The sequence below is a fragment of the Anomaloglossus baeobatrachus genome, chromosome 5, assembly GCF_048569485.1.
Source record: "Anomaloglossus baeobatrachus isolate aAnoBae1 chromosome 5, aAnoBae1.hap1, whole genome shotgun sequence".
In the NCBI taxonomy this organism is placed as follows: Eukaryota; Metazoa; Chordata; class Amphibia; order Anura; family Aromobatidae; genus Anomaloglossus; species Anomaloglossus baeobatrachus.
In genome coordinates this window covers 525670793-525690064 of record NC_134357.1, presented here as the reverse complement: position 1 = coordinate 525690064, position 19272 = coordinate 525670793, and the positions used below count along the sequence as shown (strand labels likewise).

Genomic DNA, 19272 nt, shown 5'->3' with positions numbered 1-19272 from the left:
ACGTTACACACAAAGATGCCTATCCTCTCCCACGGATTGAAGAATCCATCACCGCTCTTGGCTCAACTGCATACTTCTCCACTCTCGACTTAACCAGTGGTTACTGACAAGTACCCGTGGCTCCTGAGGATAGAGAGAAGACAGCTTTCACCACCCCAATGGGACTCTTTGAGTTTAACGGTATGCCGTTTAGGTTATGCAACGTCCCTGCTACATTTCAGCGACTCATGGAAAGATGTCTTGGTCACCTCAACTTCCAGAGCGTTCTGTTATATCTTGATGATGTTGTCGTATACTCTTGCACTTATGAAGATCACCTATGCCACCTTGCAGAAGTATTCCAGGTACTCATTGAATATGGACTGAAACTAAAACCGTCAAAGTGCCATCTGCTCAAGCCGAAGGTCAACTACCTTGGTCATGTTGTAAGTGCCGAAGGTATCCAGCCTGATCCTGAAAAGATCTCAGCTGTGAACAACTGGGACACCCCAAGAATCGTCAAAGAAGTCAGAAGTTTTCTAGGTTTTGCGGGCTACTACCGCCGCTTCATACCTCATTTTGCGCAAATAGCAGAACCTCTTACAGAGCTGCTACGGGGTTGCCCTAAAGAAAACTATGACAAAAGACTTCCAATTAATTGGTCTGAGCGTCAAGAAACTGCCTTTCAGAAGTTGAAAAGTCTATCGACTTCACCTCCAATACTGGCGTACCCTGACTACCGCCATCCTTTCCGTCTCTACACGGATGCCAGCTACCAAGGCCTCGGAGCGGTACTATGACAAGTCCAGGATGACAAAGAGAGAGTCATTGCATATGCCAGCCGAAGCTTGAAAGGTGCAGAGAAAAACGATAGCAATTACAGTTCATTCAAGTTACAGCTGCTAGATCTCGTGTGGGCAGTCACCGAGAAGTTCAAAGATTACCTCGCTGCTACACCCTTCACAGTTTACACGGACAATAATCCTCTCTCTCATCTTAATACTGCATGGCTAGGTGCTCTTGAACAGAGATGGGCTTCAAGATTGGCAAACTTTTGCTTTGATATTAAGTATCGCAGTGGCAAGATCAACATCAATGCCGATGTGTTATCCCGTTTGCCCGAAGGAGAAAAGCCTCCTGAGGAAGATCTGTGGGAAGATGTTGTGATGCCTCCCTTCTATCAAAGGTTTGCTACACAAAATGCTGTTGCTGCTACACAAACTGATGAAGTTCCTCAACAGAAACCTGTCCTATTCCAAGATCCATCGAGATGGCAAACTCTTCAAAATGAGTCTCGTGTCCTAGGTGAGATCTATGATTAAGCATAGAAGTTGATAGGAGCGCACTAACATTCTAGAGAGATTAAGGGATGATAACAAAGGGGTGCTATCTGGTGCGGTAGAGTGGGTGAACGCAACAAGAGAGAAAAAGCAACCACACATGGATCAGATGCACACCAAAAGTATAAGATAAAATAGCCTTTATTGTATACCAATTTTAAAAACATTTAAAAAGGTGCAAAACATGCAAACAGCCAGAGGTGGAGGCAGGAGTGCCCTGGGCAAAAAAATCACAACAGCATCACATAACGGTAATAATTACATACATGAGTAGATTAATCAAAAATGCTGTAAAGAAAAAGTGCCAATATATAATGCTGAATGCCCAACAATGTTAGGTCTGGACAACCAGGAGCAATAGAAGTAACATAAATCAGCCAGATATATGCAATGTTCCAAGAAGGGGATAGTAAATATAATAGTACGGAGGGAGGGTCACAGGTACACAATTTGCGCAAATAATGAAATACAATAATACAAAGCATAAATTACAAATACGCAAGAAATGAATCTGAGTAGGAGGTCTCAGAATAGGAATAACAAAATAAATGACCTTAATACAATCCCTGAACCTGCATCATAAAGTGCAATGTGTATAACCCATGTAAGTACCAAGGGGTTAATGCTGACAAGGAACTACAAAAGCACCTGGTTTAAGGATAAATACCCCAAATGACCAATGATGGCAATGAAGGACAGGCACTGAAATAAAGCAAAAATATGCCCAGGGCAGGCAGGCCGACGCGTGTCGCCGCCTAAGCGGCTTCCTCAAGGCAAGTGCAATGGTATACAAAGAACCGGCATATTAAATACACATAGTCATTAAGGAAAGTGCACAAACCTGTAAGGTCCGGAGCTCAGAAAGTGTGTGGCTGAACGGCACCATGTGTAGTGCATATGCAGTTAAGTACTACGGTGGGACAGAGTGGACAAAAATGTTGAGGCAGCAGAACGCTGTAACAGGAAGCTAGCGTCCATAGCAACTATAGCAGAGCGTGGCAACACCAGCACAGAAAAAAAAAACCCCAGGCAATGAGTCGAGATCACACATAAGAGGTAGTGACACATATAGAGGAGGTAATAAAGATATAACCAGTATCAACATGATAAAAATAAACACACAGGCAACCATGAATAGATACGTTTAGTAATGATAAATGCGGATGCATCTAGATCTCTGTGGCAGAATAAGCAAAGGACTGATTTTATGTGTAGATCCTAATAGCAGCACAAATTATATATATAGCAACATGTGCATATAAAACAGAGAGCATGCATCCGCATGTACGTGTGCACCCGTGCACGCAAATGCATGTACAATCTGAACACAGAGCACTCCGAGCGGTAAACAGACAGATGTATCTATTAAATAAGTAAGTGGAACATGGCCCCTGGCAAAGTATGGCCGAAATAAGGACATGATGATATCGTACAGAAATTCATGAATTGATTTGCAAACTGAAAATGTGATGGAGGGGGGAGGGAGGGCAGGGGAAGGGGAAGGGGGGGGAGGGAGAAAAAGGAAACAAGGCAATGGGATGGCAAAAGATAAGTCTGACACATGAGACCCTGGTAACAAGTAGACCTACAAAGAGGTGTATATTTACCGGTCATCCGCCGTACCAAAGTAATCAGCATTATATAAAAAAAAAAAAATCTATGATTAACTGACCACTGGGAGAATACCTGTCAGACGACGTAGAAGATGTCCTGATGTTGAGCTTAATCGTCTCTGGAGACAGCGCAAAAGACTCTTCATTCAAAAGGGCTTGATCCTGCGCAATACCCTAGACCCGGTTTCAGGTGAAAGGCTACATCAGATTCTAATCCCACGCCGACATGCCAGAATTGTTCTTGATGCCTACCACGACCAGTCTGGGCACTTTGGCGTGCACAAAACTGAAGCCACCATACGCCAATGCTTCTATTGGATTGGGATGCGGTCAGACATAGAAAATTGGTGTAGTGAATGTCCAGCCTGCAACCTCACCAAAGTCGGTAAGAAAGATGCCAGAGCTCCTCTTCATCCAATCCATTCTCAGAAACCAAACGAGCTAGTCGCTCTTGATCATGTGAAGCTAGCACCAACTCGTTCAGGCTACACGTATGCCTTAACCATGGTGGATCACTATACTAAGTGGGTTGCTGTTGTGCCAGTAAAAGACCTTACAGCTCGGACTACAGCTATCACCTTCTACCATGAATATGTGAGACATTACGGTTGCCCTGAAGCAGTCCTCACAGATCGTGGATCTGCCTTGGAGTCACAATTATTTCAAGAACTCTGCCAATTCCATGAATGCAAAAAGCTGAGAACAACCGCCTATCATCCCCAAGGGAATGGCCTCTGCGAGAAAGTCAACCAGACCTTCATCAATATGCTGCGAACAGCGTCTGTTACCAAACAAGCTGAATGGCCTCAATTGCTTGACGAGTTAGTGGAAATCTACAAGAATACTGTCCACTGTTCTACAGGCTACTCGCCATATTATCTGATGTTTGGAAGACAAGGTCAGCTCCAAAAGATCGTTCTCTTGGAATCCAAGTCCCTGACGTGATCAATCCCCTGCCAAAAACTGATTGGGTCTCAGAGCATCAGCGAAGAATACACGAAGCCCAACAGATTGTTGATTACCGCATGGGTGAAGCTCACCGTCAATAAGAAGAGAGCTACAATCAAAGAGCTAATGCTTCCCCACTTCAAGTTGGAGACAAGGTATGGCTAAAGAAGTAGCACTGTACAGGAAAACTTGATTCACTCTGGGAAACAGAGCCATACACAGTGTGAGACTGTGACCGGGGTTATCTATGACGGCCGGTATGTCTCGCCCAGGTTGTGCTCACTCCATGATAGAAAGTGAATCCACTATAGGGTTAATGCTGTTTCCCTACAGACTGAAGGAAGGGTTAAATAGAATCAGGAACGAGGGTAGGTGTGCCGGGTGTGAGGGAGTGAACAGAACTCCCTGAGTTTTCTGCTGGAGAGGACATGTATTGTGTTATGGACTTTTGTTTGGACATTAAAACCGTGTGCTGTGAACCTTAATGCCTGGATCCCGTGTCTTCTGCTGCGCAGCCGACCGTGCTACCTCACATATGGTGGAGAATGCGGGCATGACAGCCGGTGAGGTGTAGCATCCATCCCTGGTGACCCAGCTGCGCATGTCCTGGATTCGAGCGGCTATACTACAGCCCAAACCCGGCGACGCCATGGAGGACATACTAAAGCATTTGGCTCAGGCTAATGCACAGCAGCAACAGACCAATGCACACCTGCTCCAATCCTTGCAAGTGCAGGAAAAAAAACTCCAAGAACAGTTGGATCAGGCCAATGCACGTCAGCAGCAATCCTTGCAAGTGCAGGTCAAAATGCACCAAGAACAGATGGAGCAGGCCAATGCACGTCAGCAGCAATCCTTGCAAGTGCAGGACAAAAGGCACCAAGAACAGATGGAGCAGGCCAATGCACGTCAGCAGCAAGCCTTACAATTGCAGGAAAAAAGGCACCAAGAACAGATGGTTCTCCTGGCCAAGTTGATCCGTGCCGGACCGGCAGCAACAACCCCGGGACCGGGTGACGACGGCAGCGTCCGGAAAGCGGTGAGACAAGCGTTGCAAAAGATGACCCCGGGTGATGATGTGGAAGCGTTCCTGGCGGTGTTTGAGCGGGTGGCCGAGCGGGAAAAGCTGCCGACCCCGCAGTGGGCTGAGGTATTGTCGCCCTATCTGACGGGGGAACCCCAAAAAGCGTACCTGGACCTCTGTGCCGAGGACGCCATTGACTATGTGACCCTGAAAGCCGAAATACTGGCTCGGTTGGGGGTGAATACCTATGTACGGGCTCAGCGGGTAAATCAGTGGTTCTTTGAGGAAGCCAAACCTGTACGCTCCCAGGCCTATGACTTGTTGCATCTTGTAAAAAAGTGGTTGCAGCCTGACACTCTGAGCCCGGCGCAAATGGTGGAAAGGGTAGTAGTGGATCGTTTTGTGCGCACTTTACCCGTCACCGTTCAACGATGGGTCGGACAGGGTGACCCGAGTACCCTGGACCAATTAGTGTCCCTGGTAGAGCGGCATGTGGCTACGCAGGACTTGATACGGGACACTGAGCCTTTGCGTACCGCCCGTCGGTCCGGCCCCTCCAAGCCTAGGGCCAAGGACCCACCGCTGACAACGGTACAGGAGTCCCCTACCGTCCCGTCTGCAGGGCTGTGGAGTCGGTAAGCCAAACCTTCGACTCCGACTCCGACTCCTCAAATTCTCTTGCACCGACTCCGACTCCGGCTCCGACTCCGACTCCGGCTCCGACTCCGACTCCTACATATAGTGCTTATAGTTAGGTGAAAAATTTATTGTAGTACATGAATATGTGTATGTGAACATTAGACATTTAATAATTTTTATGATACAATAATCAAGATATTTGGATAGAACATAAAATATATTTATTGGATACAACTTTAGAACACAAAAAACTGTAATAAATTGTAAATATGTAATACACTATGTAATATACAGTAGATTACATATATATCTTGTGTGTGTATATACACTGTGTATATATATATAATATTACATATTTACAATTTATTAGTTTTTTGTGTTCTAAAGTTGTATCCAATAAATATTTTATGTTCTATCCAAATATCTTGATTATTGTATCATAAAAACAATTAAATGTCTGATGTTCACATTATACTACAATAAATTTTTCACTTAAATATAAGCATTATACTAAATGTTATTATTTAGTAAAATATTCAGCACATTCTGCATTGCACTCCTGTCCCCAATTTATTATATATTTTAGGAGTCGGAGTCGGTGCATTTTATACCGACTCCAACTCCGACTCCGACTCCACCAAAATGAGCTCCGACTCCGACTCCGACTCCACGACTCCGACTCCACAGCCCTGCGTCTGAGGCCGCGGCCGCCATTCCTGAGGTCCGGAAGGTTCTGTACCCTAAACGACAACCCGTCAAGGGGGTTTCCGTCCCCATTAGATGTTGGCGGTGCCAGCGGGTGGGACATATGGAAGCCCAGTGTCCACTCACCACGGAGCCCATGGATTGTGGGGTTACCCGGCGGGGTTCAATGTATGCTCAGGTGGTGTGTACCGCTGACCTGGTCTCCCCAGAGACAGAGCCCCACTTGTGCCAAATACAGGTGAATGGATGTCCGGTTACAGGATTGTTGGATTCCGGAAGCTTAGTGACCCTTGTGCGATCCACCTTGAGAGCTAAAGTAAAGGCCACAGGACGCACCGTGGGGGTGGTTTGCATACATGGGGACCGCCGCGACTATCTCACGGGGATTGTCACCATCACAGCACCTTGCGGTCAGGTGCAACATGAGGTGGGACTTCTTAACACTCTTCCTTATGACGTGATCCTAGGAAGGGATCTGCCCTATTTTTGGACTTTATGGAGGGGACCCCCTAAGTCCCCTCAGATATTGGTCGATCCGGGACCTGAGCCCTACAATCCTGAATCCGGGACACCTGCCGTAGGGGTCACCATGATAGGGACAGAGTGTGAACCCGATAGGTCGCCCCTAGAGGTATTGGCAGGAGAGGCTGAGACGGTCGAGCCCATCCCGGAGTTGGAGGCGTCCCCGGATACGTTTGGGACAGCCCAACTCCAGGACCCTACGTTAATACATGCCCGGAGTCGGGTGACAGTAGTTGACGGGGTGGCACAGCTGCCCGGTGCCCAGGTAAGGTACCCCCATTTCGCTCTTAAGCAGGATTTACTCTACCGGGTAGATGAAATACGGGGCGTAGGGGTAGAACAGTTGGTGGTGCCCCAGCCGCATCGCCGGCGGGTCCTCGACTTGGCTCATAAACACCTGATGAGTGGTCACCTAGGGGTCAAGAAAACGCAGGAGCGAATATTGCAAAGGTTCTATTGGCCCGGGGTCTTTGGGGAGGTAAAACGGTTCTGCGAAACCTGCCCGGAGTGTCAGCTTACTGCACCCCTGACCCATTTTCGCAGTCCGTTGGTACCGTTACCCATTATAGAAGTCCCTTTTGAACGGATAGGGATGGATCTGGTGGGGCCCCTCGTAAAGTCCGCTCGAGGGCACCAACACATCCTAGTGATCGTTGACTATGCCACCCGGTATCCCGAGGCGATACCTCTCAGACATACTGCAGCAAAGCTTATAGCTCGGGAGTTGTTTGCTGTGTTCTGCCGGGTGGGGTTGCCCAAGGAGATCCTTACGGATCAGGGGACCCCATTCATGTCTAAAGTGACCAAAGAGCTATGCCGGCTACTCCAGATCAAGCAGTTGCGTACGTCTGTGTATCATCCTCAAACGGACGGTTTAGTCGAGCGTTTCAATAAAACCCTGAAAACCATGCTAAGAAGGGTGATTTCAAAAGACGGGAAAGACTGGGATATGATGCTTCCCTATTTGATGTTTGCCATCCGTGAGGTGCCACAGGCATCCACGGGGTTTTCGCCTTTTGAATTGTTATACGGGCGACATCCCCGGGGATTGTTGGACCTGGCAAAGGAAACATGGGAACAAGAGCCCACCCCCCATAAAAGTGTGATCGAACACATTTTAGGAATGAAGAACCGCATAAGCGCGGTCATGCCAATTGTGAAGGAGCATTTACAGGAGGCTCAGGCCGCGCAAAGCGGCCGCTACAATAGACAAGCCACCGTGCGGACCTTTAAACCCGGGGATCGGGTGTTGGTATTGATCCCCACGGCGGAGAGCAAATTCCTGGCTCAGTGGCAAGGCCCCTACGAGATAAAGGAAAGAGTAGGGGTGGTTAACTATAAAGTATTGCAGCCCGGTAGGCGGAAACCTGAACAAATATACCATGTCAACCTATTAAAACCTTGGCAGGAACGGGAAAGCCTGATGGCTGTTTTTTCCCCACCTCCCTCCTCTTCGGGTCGTTCACATCCGGCTCCAGCGACCTCCGGAGAGGACGAACCGGAAGTAAGGATTGGAGAAGCCCTCACCAAGCAACAGAGGCGAGAGGCCAGACGGTTGGTTCAGCAGAACCCCGATGTCTTCTCCGAGCTGCCCGGTAGGACCAGTCTGATACGACATGATATTGTCACCGAGCCCCACCTGAAGGTACGCCTGAAGTCATACCGGGTGCCGGAGGCTCGACGACAAGCCATATTGGAGGAAGTAAAGACAATGTTACGCCTGGGGGTCATCGAAAAATCCCGGAGTGAATGGGCTAGTCCGATTGTCCTAATACCAAAACCCGATGGCTCCTTAAGGTTCTGCAATGACTTTAGGAGATTGAACGAAATATCCAAGTTCGATCTCTACCCCATGCCCCGGGTGGATGAGCTGATTGATAGGCTGGGACAGGCGCGATATTTTACCACGCTCGACCTGACCAAAGGGTACTGGCAGGTGCCACTAACGGAGTCCGCCAAGGAGAAAACCGCTTTTGTTACGCCGGAGGGTCTCTTCCACTATGTTGTCTTGCCTTTTGGGTTACACGGCGCTCCGGCCACGTTCCAGAGGTTGATGGACTTAGTGCTGGAACCCCACCAGGCGTATGCATCAGCGTACCTGGATGACATCATTATTTACAGCTCCGATTGGCAGACCCACTTGGAACAGGTACAAGCGGTGGTGGACGCGCTTCGAACAGCCGGATTGACAGCCAATCCCAAGAAATGTGCATTGGGACTCACGGAAGCCCGCTACTTGGGCTACGTGATAGGCCAAGGAGTGATTAAGCCCCAAATTAACAAGGTTGAGGCGATCCAGAAGTGGCCTAGACCCCTGACCACGAAGCAGGTTAGGGCCTTCCTGGGTATCGTGGGGTACTACAGGAGGTTTGTAAAGGATTTTGCGGGACTATCAGCCCCCTTGACTGACCTTCTCAAAGGCAAGAAGTCCGTCATGGTGCGCTGGACTCCGCAGGCCGAGGACTCCTTCCGGGCCCTGAAGGGGGTCCTGTGCGGACAGCCCGTTCTTGTCAACCCTGATTTCCGGAAGGAGTTCATAGTACAGACTGACGCCTCGGAGGTCGGCCTGGGGGCAGTGCTGTCTCAGGTGGTTCAGGGGGAGGAACACCCCGTCACCTTCTTAAGTAGGAAGCTCACCCCTCCCGAGCGGAATTATAGCGTAGTGGAGAAGGAGTGCCTGGCGATCAAGTGGGCCTTGGAGTCCCTACGCTATTACCTGCTGGGACGGCAGTTTCGCTTGGTGACGGATCACTCTCCACTGGTCTGGATGAGGTCTGCCAAGGAACGGAATGCCCGGGTTACCCGGTGGTTCCTTTCTCTGCAGAACTTCCGGTTTACGGTTGAACACCGGGCCGGTAGGTTGCATGGCAACGCCGATGCCTTGTCCCGCGGCCCGTGTTTGATGGCTGGAGTTCAACCCCACACGCTTGAACTGAGGGGGGGGGTATGTGAGACTGTGACCGGGGTTATCTATGACGGTCGGTATGTCTCGCCCAGGTTGTGCTCACTCCATGATAGAAAGTGAATCCACTATAGGGTTAATGCTGTTTCCCTACAGACTGAAGGAAGGGTTAAATAGAATCAGGAACGAGGGCAGGTGTGCCGGGTGTGAGGGAGTGAACAGAACTCCCTGAGTTTTCTGCTGGAGAGGACATGTATTGTGTTATGGACTTTTGTTTGGACATTAAAACCGTGTGCTGTGAACCTTAATGCCTGGATCCCGTGTCTTCTGCTGCGCAGCCGACCGTGCTACCTCACAACAGTTACAGCTATCCCATATCCTGAGTCAGATGTCTATGAAGTGAAGAAACCCGGAATGGCCCCACAGATGGTGCACAGGAACCGCATGAAGCTATGCACCAAAGAGGATCTACTGGTGATGTCATCACCTCCTCCACAAGTCATGCAGGTCTACACACCAGTTCCTGCAATGGAAACACCAACCAGACAACCTACTGTGGGAGAGTCCCTCTACAACACTCAATTTATCCTTCCATGCTATCAATATGTCCCCGTCTTGGTTCCTGCTCCAGTTGCTGCTCCTCTGCCAACTTCACCTGATCCAGCAAACAATATCTTTCCTGCTCAAGAGGAAGATCAAGTGTTGAGGCGTTCAGAGTGAACCACAAAAGGAACACTTCCAGCCCGCTACAGAGACTAAAAGGTCATATCCTTTTCCATGAGTATATAATAGTGTTTATTTATTTAGCTGAATAGTCAGTTTAGTAATGTTTAAGCCTCTGCACCTGGGTAATACCAAGCACCTTGTTTATTATTTACACAATTTTCTGTATACAGCCATGGACTTATGGACTGTTTGTTGCCACTAAAGTGCCTTTCCAGAGCCTTTCATATGGACAATAGTATATTGCGGAAAGAGACTCTCATATTGGCACTACCACATTCATGTTTTGCATTTGTTCATTGCCTATTGTTCTTCCATCTGGCTGCATATTCTTGCCTTGTTACTGTGCTTTAAATATATATTTCCTTCCTTTCTTAGCAGTCCTTCACTCGCACAATCGCCAAGGACAGCTCACCTTCAGAGGGGGAGTATGTAGTGGCCCGGTCCAGATTGTGTCTGTTTCTTTAAGTACATTCACTTATATGTAATATTATGCTATATGTTATAAGTAAAGAATTTTTCATTTGTTGTGTTCTAGCACCAACTACTGGTGAAAGAATCTGAAGTGTTCATTGGGTGTTATCCTATTGGCTAGTTCTTGGTCACATGGCTCAATAGGTGGAGCTATTCTCCAGCCTCTGTCTGGAAAGAACTGGAATGAGCGGGTTCTGGCTGAGTCTCCTCTGAGGGAAGACATTATATGGAGTTTCTCTTCACCACAAGACTCCTGCTAGGCCGAGGCCTAGAATTTCACCATTTACTGACTTTTACAGCCAATATACTGAAGGCTTCCTATCCTGAATCCTCACTGGCCAGATATACATTGTGCATCTCTTCAGACAGTAGGGCATACTAATTATATACAAGATCCTACTGCACGCAGATTGGGAAAGTTTGAGGGTCTCCCACCCCACTGCAATATTAGTGGCTTTCATGCCATTGTCCACGCACCAGCCGTCCGGTCCCCATTATTAGTTGTATTGGAATATTGTCACATCCAGGGGCTTTGATTTTTGACGAAAGCTTTATCAGGGCAACAACTTCATATTTTAAAATGTTCGCTTTGCTATCATCATCAGTGTACGTTTCTTCCTGTATCATTGAGTCGTTCTTGTAGTGATGTTCCGTGTATACTTTGCATCTTTTTTTGATCTATTCTGGCTCAGTTAATTTGTTCCTGTTGGCGTCTTTATTTGGTTGAAACTTTGGTCGTATCTTTTGTATGCCTTCTTGGTCTTGTCCGTCAGATGTCCATTTTCTATCTCTGTCCATATCTTCTGGTAATAAAGTTATTTGTCTGCGTGAATGGCTCTCCTTACTCTTACTGATGTTGTCTGTGTCCTGCTTGTTACCTTTTGCTTTTCCCATTAGTCTTTCTTCGATGATCTTAGGGTCTCTTCTATTAAGCATGGCTGCAGGAGATCTTTTCTGCCTCTTGTTTATTTTCTGTCTTCTTCAGTAATAGAGTCTTTATACTGTCATATGAAAAAGTTTGGGCACCCCTATTGATGTTAACCTTTTTTCTTTATAACAATTTGGGTTTTTGCAACAGCTATTTCAGTTTCATATACAGTGCCTACAAGTAGTATTCAACCCCCTGCAGATTTAGCAGGTTTACACATTCTGAATTAACTTGGCATTGTGACATTTGGACTGTAGATCAGCCTGGAAGTGTGAAATGCACTGCAGCAAAAAAGAATGTTATTTCTTTTTTTTTTTTTTTTTTTTTTAAATTGTGAAAAGTTTATTCAGAGGGTCAGTTATTACTCAACCCCTCAAACCACCAAAATTCTGTTTGGTTCCCCTAAAGTATTAAGAAGTATTTCAGGCACAAAGAACAATGAGCTTCACATGTTTGGATTAATTATCTCTTTTTCCAGCCTTTTTTGACTAATTAAGACCCTCCCCAAACTTGTGAACAGCACTCATACATGGTCAACATGGGAAAGACAAAGGAGCATTCCAAGGCCATCAGAGACAAGATCGTGGAGGGTCACAAGGCTGGCAAGGGGTACAAAACCCTTTCCAAGGAGTTGGGCCTACCTGTCTCCACTGTTGGGAGCATCATCCGGAAGTGGAAGGCTTATGGAACTACTGTTAGCCTTCCACGGCCTGGACAGCATTTGAAAGTTTCCTCCCGTGCCGAGGCCAGGCTTGTCCGAAGAGTCAAGGCTAACCCAAGGACAACAAGGAAGGAGCTCCGGGAAGATCTCATGGCAGTGGGGACATTGGTTTCAGTCAATACCATAAGTAACGTACTCCACCGCAATGGTTTCCGTTCCAGACGAGCCCGTAAGGTACCTTTACTTTCAAAGCGTCATGTCAAGGCTCGTCTACAGTTTGCTCATGATCACTTGGAGGACTCTGAGACAGACTGGTTCAAGGTCCTCTGGTCTGATGAGACCAAGATCGAGATCTTTGGTGCCAACCACACACGTGACGTTTGGAGACTGGATGGCACTGCATACAACCCCAAGAATACCATCCCTACAGTCAAGCATGGTGGTGGCAGCATCATGCTGTGGGGCTGTTTCTCAGCCAAGGGGCCTGGCCATCTGGTCCGCATCCATGGGAAGATGGATAGCACGGCCTACCTGGAGATTTTGGCCAAGAACCTCCGCTCCTCCATCAAGGATCTTAAGATGGGTCGTCATTTCATCTTCCAACAAGACAACGACCCAAAGCACACAGCCAAGAAAACCAAGGCCTGGTTCAAGAGGGAAAAAATCAAGGTGTTGCAGTGGGCTAGTCAGTCTCCTGACCTTAACCCAATTGAAAACTTGTGGAAGGAGCTCAAGATTAAAGTCCACATGAGACACCCAAAGAACCTAGATAACTTGGAGAAGATCTGCATGGAGGAGTGGGCCAAGATAACTCCAAAGACCTGTGCTGGCCTGATCAGGTCTTATAAAAGACGATTATTAGCTGTAATTGCAAACAAGGGTTATTCCACAAAATATTAAACCTAGGGGTTGAATAATAATTGACCCTCACTTTTATGTTGAAAATTTATTAAACTTTAACTTAGCAACATAACTTGTTGGTTTGTAAGATTTATGCATCTGTTAATAAATCCTGCTCTTGTTTGAAGTTTGCAGGCTCTAACTTATTTGCATCTTATCAAACCTGCTAAATCTGCAGGGGGTTGAATACTACTTGTAGGCACTGTATCTAATAACTGATGGATTCAGTAATATTTCTGGATTGAAATGAGGTTTATTGTACTAACAGAAAATGTGCAATCCGCATTTAAACAAAATTTGACCGGTGCAAAAGTATGGGCACCTCTACATAAAAGTGACATTAATATTTTGTAGATCCTCCTTTTGCAAAAATCACAGCCTCTAGTCGCTTTCTGTAGCTTTTAATGAGTTCCTGGATCCTGGATGAAGGTATATTTGACTATTCCTGTTTACAAAACAATTCCAGTTCAGTTAAGTTTGATGGTCACCGAGCATGGACAGCACGCTTCAAATCATCCCACAGATGTTCAATGATATTCAGGTCTGGGGACTGGGATGGCCATTCCAGAACATTGTAATTGTTCCTCTGCATGAATGCCTGAGTAGATTTGGAGCGGTGTTTTGGATCATTGTCTTGCTGAAATATCCATCCCCTGCGTAACTTCAACTTCGTCACTGATTCTTACACATTATTGTCAAGAATCTGCTGATACTGAGTTGAATCCATGCGACCCTCAACTTTAACAAGATTCCCGGTGCCGAGATTGGCCACACAGCCCCAAAGCATGATGGAACCTTCACCAAATTTTACTGTGGGTAGCAAGTGCTTTTCTTGGAATGCCGTGTTTTTTTGCCTCCATGCATAACGCCTTTTTGTATGACCAAACAACTCAATTTTTGTTTCATCAGTCTACAGGACCTTCTTCCAAAATGTCACTGGCTTGTCAAAATGAGTTTTTGCATACCTCAGGCGACTCTATTTGTGGCGTGCTTGCAGAAACGTCTTCTTTCGCATCACTCTCCCATACAGCTTCTCCTTGTGCAAAGTGCGCTGTATTGTTGACCGATGCACATTGACACCATCTGCAGCAAGATGATACTGCAGGTCTTTGGAGGTGGTCTGTGGATTGTCCTTGACTGTTCTCACCATTCTTCTTCTCTACCTTCCTGATATTTTTCTTGGCCTGCCACTTCTGGGTTTAACAAGAACTGTACCTGTGTTCTTACATTTCCTTACTATGTTCCTCACAGTGGAAACTGACAGTTTAAATCTCTGAGACAACTTTTTGTATCCTTCCCCTGAACAACTATGTTGAATAATCTTTGTTTACAGATCATTTGAGAGTTGTTTTGAGGACCCCATGATGCCACTCTTCATAGGAGATTTAAATAGGAGAGCAACTTCCAAGTGGCCACCTTAAATACCTTTTCTCATGATTGGATACACCTGCCTATGAAGTTCAAAGCTCAAAGAGGTTACAAAACCAATTTAGTGCTTTAGTAAGTCAGTAAAAAGTAGTTAGGAGTGTTCAAATCAAGAAATTGATAAGGGTGCCCATACTTTTGCACCGGTCAAATTTTGTTTAAATGCGGGTTGCACATTTTCTGTTAGTACAATAAACCTCATTTCAATCCAGAAATATTACTCAGTCCATCAGTTATTAGATATATGAAACTGAAATAGCTGTTGCAAAACCCCAAATTGTTATAAAGAAAAAAGGTTAACATTAATAGGGGTGCCCAAACTTTTTCATGTGACTGTATGTGTCCATAATTCCTAAGTATTCCTTTCATCGATGTCCAGAGATATAAATCGGTTGTGCAGACAGTTCCAAAAAAACTTCATGTATGTTGGTGATATTGAAGTTGGAAATTACAGATTGTCTAGTCCTTTTGCGCAGCTGGACTCTAATCTTTGCTGGCAAAAGTTCATGATCCGTTCCACAGTTAGCTCCTGGCATTGTTTTTGTGTTAATGGTCGACAACATCCATCCTAGGACAGATGCACAATTGATATGAAAAAGATAACACAATGCACCCCTAATTAGCACCAGGTATGTATATAATAGCCTCAAATAAATATGTATCAAAAGATGATGACGGTAATTGTAACCACTCGCTATGTACCCACAGTAATAAACAGTAAAAATATCAATATAGAATAGTAATATGCAATGTAGGCACTAGAGGGTAGTAATTATACTGAGCATATGAAAAATAAATAATATCTAATACATCCATTGTCCATCATGCAACATGACAACATGTTCATTGGAAAGGGTAAAACTTATAAAGAAGTGCAGACAATTATCGGCTGTTCAGATAAAATGATCTCCAATGCTTTAACTCTGCTGTTCTGTTCCCATGTACTATACACTTGTATTGCTCCTGGGTCACTATGACCCGGTTTATTAAATCTTGATTTTAGATACTCTAACTCAATTATTTTTATACCTTTTGCTTACTAAACTGTATGGGAACATGTTTGGAAACAAAAAAGAAAAATGAAATTGAAATCTTTTTTTTTTCTATTCAGAAAAAACTTAGTAATAAGCAAAATGAAAAATAGCAAACTACACATATGTGGTAAAAAACAAACAAACAAACAAACAAGCAATTCAAACATTTTATGGAGCCAAGGAAAAAAAAAACAGCTCTTAGCTGAAACAAGTTTGTCAGCTTTGCAGACAGTATGCATTGACCTATATCTTACAGAATCACACAGTAATAACATTAAGTACATGTAAAAAAATAAAATAAAAGTATTCCTTTACAATATACAATCTACCAACAGAATTGAATAAGAAAACCATAACAAGCTAGATACCTGTAAAAACCTAAGATACAGCCTGGAACAGAGATGTGTACAGAGCTGCTGTCCAAAGAAACTGAAAGGTCAAATGGCTAAAGGCCCAGTTACACTAAACAACTTACCAGCAATCCCAACAACGATACAACCTGATAAGGATCGCTGGTAAGTTGCTAGGAGGTCGCTGGTGAAATGTCACACTAAGCGACGCTCCAGCGATCCCACCAGCAACGTGACCTGGCAGGGATCGCTGGAGCGTCGCTACACGGATTGCTAGTGAGCTGTCAAACAGGCAGATCTCACCAGCAAACAGTGACCAGCCCCAGCCAGCAGCGACGCATGGAAGCGATGCTGCGCTTGGTAACTAAGGTAAATATCGGGTAACCAACCCGATATTTACCTTGGTTACCAGCGCACACCGCTTAGCGCTGGCTCCCTGCACACCTAGCCACAGTACACATCGGGTTAATTACCCGATGTGTACTCTAATACGTGTGCAGGCAGCAGGAGCCGGCTTCTGCGGACGCTGGTAACCACGGTAAACATCGGGTAACCAAGAAGCCCTTACCTTGGTTACCAGATATTTACCTTCGTTACCAGCGTCCGCCGCTCTCACACTTCCAGTGCCGGCTCCCTGTTCCCTGCAATCCTAGCCACAGTACACATCGGGTTAATTACCCGATGTGTAGTCTGGCTATGTGTGCACGGAGCAGGGAGCCGGCACTGACAGCGTGAGAGCGGCGGATGCTGGTAACGAAGGTAAATATCGGGTAACCAAGGTAAGGGCTTCTTGGTTACCCGATGTTTACCGTGGTTACCAGCGTCCGCAGAAGCCGGCTCCCTGCTCACTGCACATTTAGTTGTTGCTCTGTTGCTGTCACACACAGCAATGTGTGCTTCACAACGGGAGAGCAACAACTAAAAAATGGTCCAGGACATTCAGCAACAACCAACGACCTCACAGCAGGGGCCAGGTTGTTGCTGGATGTCACACACAGCGACATCACTAGCAACATCGCTGCTACGTCACAAAAGTCGTTCCTCAGCAGCGATGTTGCTAGCGATGTTGCTTAGTGTGACGTGGCCTTAAGTGTGCTAGTATATGTGTACTTTGTACGTTGCGACATCGCTACCGAAATATTGTCACGGTCATGGTTGTTGTGACGCACAAACGGCGCCGGTAGCAACATCGCAATGTGTAAATCCTAGGAGTGATGATGAACGAGCGTGAAACAGTCAAAAATCGGTGATCTGTGTCACGTCATTCATTTTCATAATGTCTCTCCTGCTGCAGGTACGATGTTGTTTGTCGCTCCAGCGGCATCACACATCGCTGTGTGTGAAGCCGCTGGAGCGACAAACATCACCTTACCTGCGTCCCGACGGCAATGCGGAAGGAAGAAGGTTGGCTGGATGTTATGTCCCGCTTATCTCCGCCCCTCCGCTTCTATTGGGCGGCCGCTTAGTGATGTCGCTGTGACGCCGAACGCACCTCCCCCTTGAAGGAGGGATTGTTTGGCGGTCACAGCGACGTCACCGACCAGGTATGTGCGTGTGAAGCTGCCGTAGCGATAATGTTCGCCACGGCAGCAATCACAAGATATCGCATGTGCGACGGAGGCGGGTGCTATCGTGCTGGACATCGCTAGCCGATGCTAGCGATGTCGCAACGTGCAAAGTACCCCTTACTTAGCAAAAAAAATCATTTGAAGGCTTTTAGAGCTCAGGCCCTCTTACACAGCGCGTTCTGCGTAGTCTGTTCTGCGCAGAATATACACGTGTAGTGCACACCTAGTGATCTCTCTGGATGCGCTCTACATTTTAGTTTAGACTGCGCACCAAAAATAATCCCTATAAAGCCATTTTTATGGTGCGCAGATCTCAATGCATACACCCGGCAGATCGTGTGTACGACCCCATTGAAATAATTTAGGAAATAAATAAATTAATATACAATAGTAGATGCAATAAATAGACCCAAATGAGGTTATAACGCCTTTATTTCACTGAAAATATGACCTCACAGCTGTAAAAAATTATGCCGGGTCACTATGACTCGAACACGACAAGTGTACAAATCGGCGTGTAGCTAAAAGTAAACACAAACCCCCCCCCCAAAATACTCAGATAGGTCCCCCCAAATGAGGAAAATTCAAGTACCCTCAAGTTTTAGAAACTTATAGAAAAATATCTACAGGGCCACAAAAAACTGTCTACGGGTCACTATGACCCGAACAGAACAGCAGGGTTAAAATGGAAAGCGAAAACAGAGAGACGTGGAGGAAAACGGAAGACTACCATTCGAATGGATGGAACAATAGCTAGAATGGCAAAGGCTCCGCCAATGATCAGCTTCAGGATGATCAGACTTCTCCAGATAGCTGTGAGGACTGTGACAGAAGACACCTGTGTGAGGCTAATCTATTATCAAGAAGTCCCCGTTAAGTCCCACTGTTAAACAAACCCCTATGTACTGAAGCGGATACAATTTACCAAAGAACACATCAACTGGCGTAAAGAAAAATGGAGAAACATTTTGTGGGCTAATGAAAGTAAAATTGTTCTTTTTGGTTCCAAGGGCTGCAGATGTAATGGACAAGATTATGAACTATTAGGAGTATATATAAGAGTTATATGAAGATATCCAAAAACCAGGATTTAAGATGGTGTTTGAACTGTACCACACCTAAATCTGCATTTAGACATCACAAGACTCAGACAGTCTGGACTTTCATGTGACAAGTGAATCATGCTGACATAGCTTAATATAATGAGGAAGCAAGCACATTACAGTATATTGTATATCACAGAATAAGCTCTATGATACTTTATCCAATAGGAGACATGTTACGTGTTCTTAGCCCCTAGCCAATAACTCCTTTTAAATGTTTGTCCAACTTCCGTATTAAATCAGTCTTACTTTCTATTCATATCAGAGTACGTCTCTGGTGTGTATGAAAGAGAATGGTATGCATGCTACCACAATTGACTCATAATTTGGACTGCAGACGGGTTTAAGGTAGATGCACGATTAGATTGCATCACTGTAAATTTATGGCCCGCCTTAACACAGACAGTTCGTCAGACGACCCCAAAATTCTGAAT

General features: G+C 45.8%; 1 protein-coding gene across 1 annotated transcript in view; it reads right to left on the bottom strand.

The window, feature by feature from the left end:
* Nucleotides 1-19272, bottom strand: part of LOC142312896 (uncharacterized) — a gene marked incomplete at its 5' end in the record, with an annotated part of 87029 nt that overhangs the window by 46051 nt on the left and 21706 nt on the right. The window contains 1 exon segment of the mRNA XM_075351882.1: nt 11715-11848. Coding sequence (XP_075207997.1) covers nt 11715-11848 — 134 coding nt within the window.